At 40.9% G+C, this 12,065-nt stretch overlaps 1 protein-coding gene across 1 annotated transcript in view; it reads right to left on the bottom strand.

Annotated features, from left to right (window-relative positions):
• The window catches only part of ADGB (androglobin), a 129,892-nt gene that overhangs the window by 73,533 nt on the left and 44,294 nt on the right, over positions 1-12,065 (bottom strand). Inside the window, exons 12-15 of the mRNA XM_015426312.1 lie at positions 10,469-10,559; positions 8,877-9,009; positions 3,920-3,965; positions 788-956 (exon numbers count right to left, since the gene is read on the bottom strand). Coding sequence (XP_015281798.1) covers positions 788-956; positions 3,920-3,965; positions 8,877-9,009; positions 10,469-10,559 — 439 coding nt within the window. The remainder of the gene's footprint in view (positions 1-787; positions 957-3,919; positions 3,966-8,876; positions 9,010-10,468; positions 10,560-12,065) is intronic.

Below are 12,065 nucleotides of genomic sequence, written 5' to 3'. Positions count from 1 at the left end.
AGCTTTGCAACACTTAAGTCTCACAGACAATTGTAGCTTTCATTTTTAGCCTGGGCTTTTCCTGTGCCTCAGAAGCAGCTTCTCTAAACACTGAAGGTGAGGATGCAGAGACAGCAGTATGTACATTGCCAGTCAGACATTTTGGTTATGATTGGCAACAAAAGGTACAATAAAATACTTTAGCCCATTACTTTAGGTAATGTAGTAAAGAAATGGCCTGTATAGGAGGTTAACAGTGCAACCTTTTAGCTAGTTACTCCCATCTAAACCTACTGAAATCAGTGTGCTTTGATTGGAATAACCGCGTTCGATCACATTAGGCTTGGATCCAGTCAACAGATGGTGCAGGCAAATGTGGATTTTCTTATGTTATCTCTCAGAAATCCTTTTCAATCTCTGAAAGGGTGATTTCTGGAACTGCGGGACAGGCATGGACAAATAACTACATGGGTTGGGTGGGGTGACTGCAGGGAGAAAGGGGAAGGCAGCCAAAACTGCTCCTCCTTCCTCTTCCATCAGCAGCACTGTGCTTGTAGGCGCCTCCTCCTTGCCTACTCCACCTCCTTCCTCCAATTACCCTCCACATGCCCTTCCGCCTCCTCTCTGCCTATTCCAATCTGCACAGCTTTTTCCCCATGTGGGTTCCCCCAACTTCTGACATCATTTTTCTGGGAATTGAAAGGGGCTGCTGAATGCAGGGAAAACATCTGACCATCTTCTGATAGACTGTCTTACTGTTGCTAAGACAACAACACTATAAATTAGACAAAATAACAATATTTCTTACTGAAAACAAGTACAGAAATCTTCGTAGTCTATCCATATTTCTTTTGAAATGGGATTCTTTTCTGTCTCAATTTCTTCCTGAGATTTATTCATCAAATAATTGCCTAAGCTAGGCTCAGTTAATTCTAACATTTGAACAGCGTCAGTACTTATTTTATCAGTCGATTCATCTGTAAAGGTAAGAAAGAAATGCAGAGAGATTTCCATAAGTTAAAATGATCCCCCCAAAAAGAAAGACTGCATTGTACTAGTGCAGGGGTGGCCAAACTTGCTTAACATAAGAGCCACATGGGGGAAGGAGGAAGGAAGGGGGGAAAGAGGGAGAGAGAGAGAGAGAAAGAAAGAAAAAAAGATTATTGATGTCCAGAAGGGCTTGAAAAAAGAAGAAATAAATATCTTTTTGGCATATATTCTGAATGTTGAACTGAACTGAAACAAAAGTTATGGACACCATAAATCTTCATGGAAATGCTGAATAAATGAAAAGCTGCACACCACAGCTTTCGCCTCTAGAGGTCTCTCTATATCAGCACTGAAACCTTGTTTTGCAAATGCATGTAGAGAAGTTACTGAACTTGGGTGCATGTCTGATTCAGTTCAAAATGTCAAGTTTTCCTCACACTTAGAAGTAAACTGCAGCCATCCTTTTCCCATGACCACATTAATATCAGAAACATTTCCATTTAAACAGCTACCTGTTTTTATAGCAATTGTGTAAAAAATGGCACAGAATGAAAAAGGGGGTAAAAGAAACAAGAAAAAATGGAAGTTTGCTAAAGATAGTAGGCAGGGTAAAATGGTCTAGTACAACAATTAAAAGGAGCAAAACAATACAAATTTTCCCATTCCTTTTTGCACATCTCTAACTGTATGCTGATCTAGAATTTCTCAAGAAAGAAAAAGCCATAATATATGTGTTATGGGATTGGCTAATTTATACTTCAGACCAGATAAGTACAATTATTACTTGTTTATATATACACACACACCTGTATGTTCAAAATGCCATTTTAAAACTGAATCTTTGACATTTGATAGAGGTCTTGCTTAGATATGACCATTTGGATCCATGCTAGATAACTCAAGGATAGAAGAAAACGAAGAGACTATTTTTATGCATTTTATATGGGACTATTACTATGCACCTTCTATGGGACTGCACTTAATGACAACTCATAAACTCCAGAACACCACAGAACACCACCGCCTGGCTTCTATAAGGTGCTAAGTGGAATGTGCATATCATCTGCATTCTGCAGACACATTACTGGTTACCAATGAGCTACCAAGTTCAATTCAAGGCTGAAGCTATCATCTATGAATGCCCTCAATAGCTTTGGACCCACATACCTGCAGAACCACCTGTTTAGCTATATTCCATCATGCCAGCTGCGCTCATTTGAGCAAAGCCTTTAGAAGGCACTACCTTTCAAGTAGGTAAAATTGGCAACTGCCTATTCATGCACATTCTCTGGGGTGGTTACCATTATGGAAAAGCCTGTGGCAGGTTATCAGGAAGGGTTGCATGCTCCTATCATTTCACAGAATGTGCAAAACAGAAATATTTAAGAGGGCATTCTTATAAAGGGATCAGGACTACAGTATAAGGATAGCAGGTAGTCTATAGCAATGTTTATTATATGCATCACCCCTTTTTAATCCTTTCTTTTAATTCTTTTAATTCTTCATTCTTTGTAATCCTCCTGCAGTATAGTTTGTCAAACCTCAGACAGTTTCACTGCTAAAAATGTTTTCCTTGACAATTTTGTCGTCTTAGAGAATGATTCCTCAACATGGTGCCCACCAGTACTTCTCGTGGTGCCGGACGAGCTTTTCAAAAAGTGGGTAGGGCCTTTTAAAGACAGGGTTTCTTACTGGCTGACCTAACTCAAATGAAAGGGGTTTCCATGGCTGCGATAGTGGCTGCAGCCTCTGGAGAATCAAGAGGACTAGTAAGCATCCAGGCCTGTGTTTCCATTCCCCCTTCAGGCTTTCCTTCATTTATTTTTTATTCCCCTTCTACAATTCCTTTGAAAAGCCAGGAGGAAGGTATTGTATTTGGCTCCACCTCCTTTGGCAGCCATTTTGGGGTGCTGTTCACCTCCCCCTCCGCAAATTTCAAAGGCGCTCACAGGCCAAAGAGATTGGGGACCCCTACCTTAGACAGTTTTTTGTTCCCATTATTTCCAGTTCTGTAATCCTAGCCACAATGCACTGTTTTATTATAGACCTTTGCTGTTTGATTGAATTATTTATCCTATTTTGTAATCTAGCTTTCTCAGTGAGAAGGGTGGGTTATATACTATAATATAAAAATAAGATAAACAATAAACTTAATTTTGTAGTTTTGATAAAGAGACTTCCAGAACTATCCTAAACAAACATTTATACCATGGATTACACATAACACACAGCCTCCTCAAACCAGGATGATACCTTGTTTATTCACACTGCATTTAAGCTTTCATATTTTCAGAATTCATATACTACATTTATGATTCTCTACTGTAGCTTGGAGCTGCGGTGGATCAAGTGGTTAAGACGCTGAACTGCAGGCTGTGGAAGGTTTGAGCAGGCTGTGGAAGGGTCAGCAGTTTGAGACCCGAGTGTGCCACATGACAGAGTGAGCTCCCGTCTCTAGTTCCAGCTCCTGCCAACCTAGCAGTTCGAAAGCAAGAAATTGCAAGTAGATACCACTTCAGTGGGAAGGTAATCACATTCCGTTCACCTTGGTGTTTAGTCATGCCGACCACATGACCACGGAAATGTCTTTGGACAGCGCTGGCTCTTTGGTTTTGAAACGGAGATGAGCACCACAACCCTAGAGTCGGATTCGACTGGTTTTCGAGCAAGGGAAACTTTACCTTTTACTGTAGCTTAATTGTTAAAACTGTTCTTAATCCCATTTCCATCTAAAAATTGTTTCTGAAATAATCACAGTACACACATTTGTTCAAAGAGATTGTGTTCTGACAAATAATTTGAACTACAGAATTATTCCACCTCTATCAATATGCCATACTGAATTAATCGTAAAGTTTTCACAAAAAGTAAAATAGTAGCATTTCCTGAACTAGCGCTCTATTTTATCTATCTAACTAAAAAAATCACAATCACAAATATGTTTCTTTACCTTTCATAGTTCCTTCTGTCATATGTTGCTGACCAAAATTAGATTCCTACAAAATGGGAAAAAAATGTTTATAACAGTTTAAAAATAAAAGTAGTTCGCAAAATCATGACATCATCAGAAGTGCTTCAGCATGAATTACTGCAAATGGGAAATTATGTATTTTCTAATATTAAGAGTTGTGATACATGAATGATACTTCAGTGGACTTAAAATGGTAGAACTCTGTTGTTTAGGGTAGTACTGTAAATCATCTACGGTCAAAGTTGCAATTATCAGCATACATGTTATTTTGCTGCCAAGTCACAGCTGATTTATGGCGACCCCGTAGGGTTTTCAAGGCAAGAGATGTTCAGAGGTGGGTTTGCCATTGCTTGCCTCCATGTCATGACCAATGTTCCCTCTAAGCCGCACACAGTCTTGTGAGCAAAAATTCTACTTTGTGAGCGAGTGATTGGGCTACTGCATAAATCAGTTTGCTCTGGAGCCCTCCTTCCTGAGCCAAGACAAAAATGTGTGAGCTGGAGGCTAAAAAACTGTGAGCTAGCTCACACTAACTCAGCTGGTCAATGGTCAATTACCCTGGTATTCCTTGGAGAAGAAGAGAAGAGATTGGATTTATACCCTGCCCTTCACTACCCAAAGGAGTCTCAGAGCTGCTTACAATTCCTTTCCCATCCCCTCCCCACAACAAACACCCTGAGTGGTAGGTGGGGTTGAGAGAGCTCTCCCAAGAACTGCCCTTGAGAGAACAGCTCTGAAAGAACTTATGAATGACCCAAGGTCACATCAGCAGCTGCATATGGAGGAGTGGGGAATCAAACCCAGTTCTCCCAGATTAGAGTCCACGCTCCTAACCACTACACCAAACTAGCTCTCCCATCCAAAACTAGCCAGAGCCCACCCTGCATAGCTTCCGAGATCTGGTGAGATTGGGCTAGCCTGGACTATCCAGCATAAATACTTGGAAGTAAAGCCAATTAAAACAAAATGGGTCTTACTTCTGGGCAAACAGGGTTAGGAAGAGGCTTCAAATATTGAATAACTCAAAATATATGCTAGGCTTGGTCCTCAAGCTGTATACTCTGAGAGCAGTTTCAGAAGATGGTGCACTATACAGTGGCAGCTTATAATATCATCACAGGAGGCACAGCCACCTATCTACGATGACATTTTAATTCTGTCCCTCCTCCATAGATCTCAGAGTATGGCACATGATTCTCCACTTCTTCATTTTATCCTATTTATTTAAGTAGCTACTTATACTCTATTCTCTCCCCAATCGGGACCCAAAGTAGCTTACAACATTATCCGCTATTCCATTTTATTCTCAGAGAAATTGTTGTGAGGGAAGTTAGGCTGTGAGTGTGTTACTGGCCCAAGGTCATCCAGCAAACTTCATGACAGAAGGGGTACTTGGACAAAGCTCTTTGAAGTTCAGTCCTCTAACCACTATACTACGTTTATTCTCCTCAGGACTGTCTCTTCCCATCCTCTCCAGCCTGCCACTTAAGATCTGCCTCTCAAGCCCGGCCTTCTATGTTCCCACCTTCAGAGGTTAGGTGACTAGAACAGGGCACTCTTTGTGGGGTCAGTTTGTTTGGAATGCCTTCCCCCTTGAGGTTCCCCTGGCACTTTACTTTTTTTTAGGCACCAGGCCCAAACACATCTTTTTACCCATAGTTTAAATGAGGGGCTTTATCTTATCAAGGTTTTTAACAGGTGTGTTTCCTGGATCCAAACTGTACACCCAAGATGCTGGATGTCTTGCTCCTTTTCTGGACCTTGCCTCTTCTGGACAGGACAGATGGACTCACAATCTAGCTGTATCTGAAGAAGTGAGCAGTGACTCACAAAAGCTCATACCCTGCCACATATTTTGTTAGTCTTTAAGGGGCTACTGGACTCTAGCTTTTTAACACTCTGCTTCTATTTTATGGATAATTTTATGCTGCTTATGTTCAATCACCTGCTTTTAATGGCTTTTTAAAATACTGTGATTTTAATTGTAAGCTGCCTGAAGCAGAGCAGAACTCTGAAGAGGTGGCATAGAAATATCCCAAATAAATAAATAAATATTTGTGGCTATCAATTCATACCATGTGGCCAATTCTATTGTGCTCCCTTGCTTCCACATTTCCATAACATGGGTGGGGGGGGCTAATGTAGACCACTACATGATTACCATCACAAATGAACAACAGTGCAGAAAACTATGAACAGAAATGCTGAAACAATACCACTGCAAAAATATATCTAAAACTCTTGTGGAGACAACGGGTAATTTAATACATAAGAACTGTAGTATATCTGTATGGTAGTATAACAGGAGTCTGGTAATCTTCCAGTTTCAAGGAGAACCCTCTTCTTCAGATGCTTTTTGTAATGGTATCAGAAGAACATCATACTTGTATATGAATTTATTGTATTAGAAGTTGTGCATTTTATATCATTCTTATAAAGCTTCTGTTATTTAATTATGTTTAATGGTGTATTTCAGCATCAGTATTTTTGGCCACCATTAAATATTCAGTCTTAACAGTCTGACCAAACAAAGGTTCTCTGTGGGAATGCTGTCACCCTATAGTGATGCAATAATGGCTTCCACTCATCAACTGGTTGTCTCAGCCAACACTAAATTACTCCTGGTGGGACAACTATTCATCATTAGATATACTTGCCATCTCAGCCCAAGTAATGCAAATTCATTATGACAAATATTGAAATCCTAGACCCAGTCACACCCAGTGTTCCCTCTAAGCTGAGTTAGTGTGAGCTAGCTCACAGTTTTTTAGCCTCTGGCTCACACATTTTTGTGTTAGCTCAGGAAGGATGGCTCCAGAGCAAACTAGTTTATGGAGTAGCCAAATCGCTTGCTCACAACCTTAATACAAGTAGCTCACAAAGTAGAATTTTTGCTCACAAGACTCCACAGCATTGGTCACACCTCTACCTATACAATATGGGCCCATCAGCTCTACTTTAGCATTACTCTCCCACCTCCAGGCCCACTTGTCATCCAAGCACTGGATATCACTTTGGAAGAGAAATTAAACTTCGCATTTCTATTTTACAAACTGTTTTTTTCATATCCCAATAAGTTGAATAGAGATTTTTCAAAACAAGATTTAAGCTGCCACGAAGGTCAAGAAGAAATCAAATTGCTGCACCTGCCATCTTTTAATGATTATGTGAGACACTTCTCTGTTTTGCATCCCACCATTTTGTCACTGTCTCTCAGGAATTTAATAACTTGTCCTTGACCTTTCCTGCTCACATACCCTTTCAAGAGAAAACCAGAGTTCTATAATTATACTATTTGGTGCAGACTAGGAACATAACTGACAATTAAATGACAACCTAAGAATGTTAAAAGCTGCCAGTACACAACAGTTTATCTTTTAACTAATTACTTTCAAGATACTGATCAAAAACTAGCAACTCTTAAACTAAAAATTATGGCAGACAACCGCCGATAAAAATCTACTATTACAAAGGAAGTATTATAATGGTTCATTAAGCCGCCCTGAGTCTGCTTTGCGGGGAGGGCGGGGTATATATCTGACAATAAATAAATAAATAAAATAAGAGGTGTGTGTGTGTGTAAATTAAACACTAAGTGTCTGCTTATTGTATCTGTGAGCACTCCTTCTTCTTGACATGCACAGGCAAGATTTCAATACATGATCATATAATAGAGAAAACACAGACATTTGAGGACTGCCAATTCCCATGTCAAGCTACCAGTCATATATTACAAAAGCCCTTGTGTTCCCTATATGGCCCTCACAGGTCCTGTCAATCAAAATAAGCCTGAAGTTCTGTGCTAGGAACATAATCCTAAGGAACACAGGGGCCTGATGGGAGGGTAGTGCATAGATAGAACAGGCATAAGCCTTTTCCCGGCACCATTTTCCAGACATGAAACAGTCCTGGGGATCCACTATTTGCCCCTTGGAGAAACCTATATGCAGTGACAGCTACATGTTAGGTTCTCCAACATGACAAGTAGCAGCTCTATGGCGCCATCTGAGGTCAGGAAAACAATACTGCACCCACAGTTTCAGCCCTCTCTCCTCCTGGATATAATCATCACATAATACTAGAACCCTGAGGCACACAAGATTGATAAGCAGTACACTCATGGTAAACAAAGCAAGTGCTTCATAAAATGTGCAGTTAGTGTAAAGAAATTCACTGCCATGAGATGCAGTGATTGGAAATCTGACCAGATGGCTTTAAAAGAGGATAAGACAAATTCATGGAGGTTGTTGTTGCTGTTCAGTCGCACAGTCGAGTCCGACTCTTTGCGACCCCATGGACCAGATCACGCCAGGCCTTCCTGTCTTCCACTGTCCTCTGAAGTTGGCTCAATTTCATGTTCGTTGCATCTATGACACTGTCTAACCATCTCATCCTTTGCCGTCCCCGTCTTCTTTGACCTTCAATCTTTCCCAGCATCAGGGTCTTCTCCAGTGAGTGCTCCCTTCTCATTTGGTGGCCAAAGTATTTGAGCTTCAGTTTCATTATCTGGCCTTCCAGGGAACAGTCAGAGTTGATTTCTTTTAGGATTGACTGATCTGATCTTGCAGTCCAAAGACATTAATAGCTGTCAGCAATGGTGGTAAAATGGAATCACCTTGTTCAAAGGCACTGTACCCTTGAACACCAAGTTGCTCCAGAGGCAATAACAGTGGAAGGCCTTACTAACACATCTTCTGGGAATATTTATTTCCCAATAGAGGGATGCAGGGCACTAAAATAGGTAAATTATTTGTCTAATCCAGCAGAGTTCTCCTTGTGTGTTAAACATGTGAGATTGATTTCAATTAAAAGGAAAAAAAACTTTCGCAGCCATGTTTTTATGACATAAATCTACAAGAAATAAACAATAGACATTTGCCACAACCTTACCAATATGGGTGTGGGGGGTGGCATAAGAAAAGAATAAAAGCTTAACCTGAGAATTCTCATCTGTACTCGTGGGATTTCCATCTGTAGAAGCATCAGGTACATTTTCATCATTTTCAGTGACAAATGAAAGGCCACATGCTGGAAGAGATCCCCTTTTGAGAGTAGATGGTGGGAAATGTCTATATAAAACAAAAGCAAATCAAAAATTAACTCTAGAAATTAAATAAAATATTTGCACATACTATAAATCTCATAATTTTTGCCATAGTGCTGCTGTACTCCTTTCATACTGTAAAAATACAACAAAAATGAACACTAGAAGTTCTGACATTTCCAAAAATTAATGGAATCTGCTTCAGAAATAATGCTATGTTTTGCTTCAAAGGGATTCCAGTTCAAAGGGACTCCATTGTACTCTGATGAGATGCCAGCAGTGTTCTCTCTAAACTGAGTTAGTGTGAGTTAGCCCGCAGGTGTTTAGCCTCTGGCTCACACATTTTTGTCTCAGCTCAGGAAGGATGGCTCCAGAGCAAACTGATTTATGCAATAGCCAGTTTGCTCACTCACAACTTTAATGCCAGTAGCTCACAATGTTGAATTTTTGCTCACAAGACTCCACAGCTTAGAGGGAGGATTAGATGCCAGTCAATACAGTTAGATCTAAACCCTCCCCTTTATGTGTGTTATACGTCTCCCTTGTACCTAGCCTGACCGGATGAGTGATCAGCCTGATAACTCGGAGGGGGAGGAACATCCAGCTGCAATAGATCCCATCAATCTTCAGGGAGATGCACGCTCTTGACCAAACACCATCTGTAACCAATTTGCCCTCTCCTCCAGCTGCAAGCAAGTTACCGGCATCAGACGCAGAGGAGAGGGAGGAGGTCCGGCCCAGTGTTTCTCCAACACCACTTGAGCGCAGACCTCAGAGCCCATCCCAGTGAGCGTTTCATGGATTACAGATACCTGTTGCCAGATAAGTACTTGCAGGGATGCGTGACACAATTAGCAGGAGCTAACCAGCCCATGGAGAGTCAGCTATAAATCCAGGAAGGGGGAAGCTGCTCATTTTGGACGCAATGTGCACCACAGCTGCATCACCACCCACCTTGTCTCCTGACTTGCTGACCAGAACCTCTGTTGCTCTGAACCTGGAGCCACCTGACCTCTGGACCCCCAACTCTTGAACTGACTGACGACTCCCCTTTCTGGACACCTGACCCTTGGACTGCCTCTTGATAACTCTCCTGCTTGAACCTGTACTGTGAGTGCTTACTTGGTATCTTCTGCCTGGTTGTCCTGTGGAACTTCTGCCTGCTCCCACACCAGACCCATCGGGGCCAGTACACTGTGAGTAGAAGGACACCTCTGCTCATGGAAAAAGGAATGGTGATTTCTACTGATTCCTCCTTGTCAGTACATGTCTCCATTTAACATTCCATGCCATTTCTAAGAGTCCTGGGTTTTGGGTTAGTGCAAATTACCACAACAGGAAGGAGGAAGCAGGAAAGATCTCATTTAAATATACATCCTTCAGTATGTTTATAAGGCATGAGTTACAGGCAACTCCATCTCATATATAATGACCAAAATCCAATGCACAGTAAAGGGTACATGCACGCTAAATGACCTACTTACGTATCTCTTGGTATAGGTACTGGAGAAAGTTTGAAGTTCAGAAAAGGGCTAGCAATCTCAATAAATTGGTCCAGCTTTTTAAACAAAGGTTCTGAAAAAGGAATGAACACGAAGAATTCCTACTTGCAATTCAAAATAAAATAAGCATCTTTCAAATAAAATTGTTTCCTATGAACATACAAAATAAAACGGCCCCAGTCTAAGCAATAAGCTCAATGGAGGTATATAATCTTAAGGTGTCTGGTTTCAGGAGGTTAGAATGTTTTTCTAACCTGTCCAATGTATTTTCCATGGCTAACAGGGCTGTCTCAACTTTTAACACTACAGATTTAAGTTTAATAAAACTCCTTCATATGTTAATCACAAACCATGGCTCAGGAGTTTAATTATTCCTGCATTTACAACAAATCATAGTTTCGTAATTTGCAAACTATGGTTAGATTTGGAGGAGAACAAGCCATTTAGCCAAAGAAGAAGAAGAGAAGAGACAAGAAGAGATTGGATTTATACCCCACCCTTGGAGTCTCAGAGCAGCTTACAAATTCCTTTCCCTTCCCCTCCCCACAACAGACACCCTGTGAGGTAGGTGGGGCTGAGAGAGCTCTTTCGAGAAATGCTCTTTCAAGAACAGCTCTGACAGAACTATGGCTTGCTCAAGGTCATTCAGCAGCTGCATGTGAAGGAGTGGGGAATCAAACCTGGTTCTGCCAGATTAGAGTCCTCATACTTAACCACTACACCAAAACAAAGTGGAAGTGATTGTGTGAGAGATGCTTTTGGGAGAGAACATGCACGAAGCCAGGCATCTGCAAGATTTGCTCCCCTAATGACACATGAATGCAGTCATGTTCAAGTGAGGAAGTTTTTAAAAATTCACAATTTGTCAAAGGGGAACAGGTATCTCTAACAAAAAAGAGACCAGTTGTGTATGCAGATCTCTCTTTATGGATTTCTGGACTGTAGTTATACACTGCAATAAGTATTATAGGAATAGTTCACATTGAAGCATATTCATATACTTGTTAGGTGGAAACATTTTGCAAGTATTTGTGTAATATCCACTATATGTCCAATACAGATTCTTCAAAAAGATGTGCAAATTACTGTAGGTAAAAGTCTTTTATGCTCCAAGGATGTCCTGTGTGTTTCGTATTCTGGGAAAGGCCAGAAGAGTAAAGCACTCAACGAGCATCAGAGAATAGTATCTACCCAATTACTAGCATTTTTGTTACTGTCCATGAGGGTATCTTGGCAAAGATACTGGAGTAGGTTGCCATTTCCTTCTCAAATGGGCCTTAGAAAGCATTACTAACAACAAAGCTAGTGGAGGTGATGGTATCCCAGCTGAGCTATTCAAAGTCTTAAAAGATGATGCTGTTAAAGTGCTGCACTCAATTTGCCAGCAAATTTGGAAAATGCAACAGTGGCCACAGGATTGGAAAAGGTCAGTATACATTCCAATCCCAAAGAAGGGCAATGCCAACAAATGTTCAAACTATCGCACAATTGCACTCATTTCACATGCTAGCAAGGTCATGTTAAAAATCCTACAAGCTAGGCTTCAGCAGTCAAGCTGGGTTTCGAAGAGGTAGAGGAA

Source organism: Gekko japonicus, unplaced genomic scaffold (assembly GCF_001447785.1).
Source record: "Gekko japonicus isolate JY-2015 unplaced genomic scaffold, Gekko_japonicus_V1.1 scaffold587, whole genome shotgun sequence".
NCBI classification, from domain to species: Eukaryota; Metazoa; Chordata; class Lepidosauria; order Squamata; family Gekkonidae; genus Gekko; species Gekko japonicus.
Note: the sequence above shows the minus strand (reverse complement) of the source record. Positions and strands in the feature narration are given on the sequence as shown.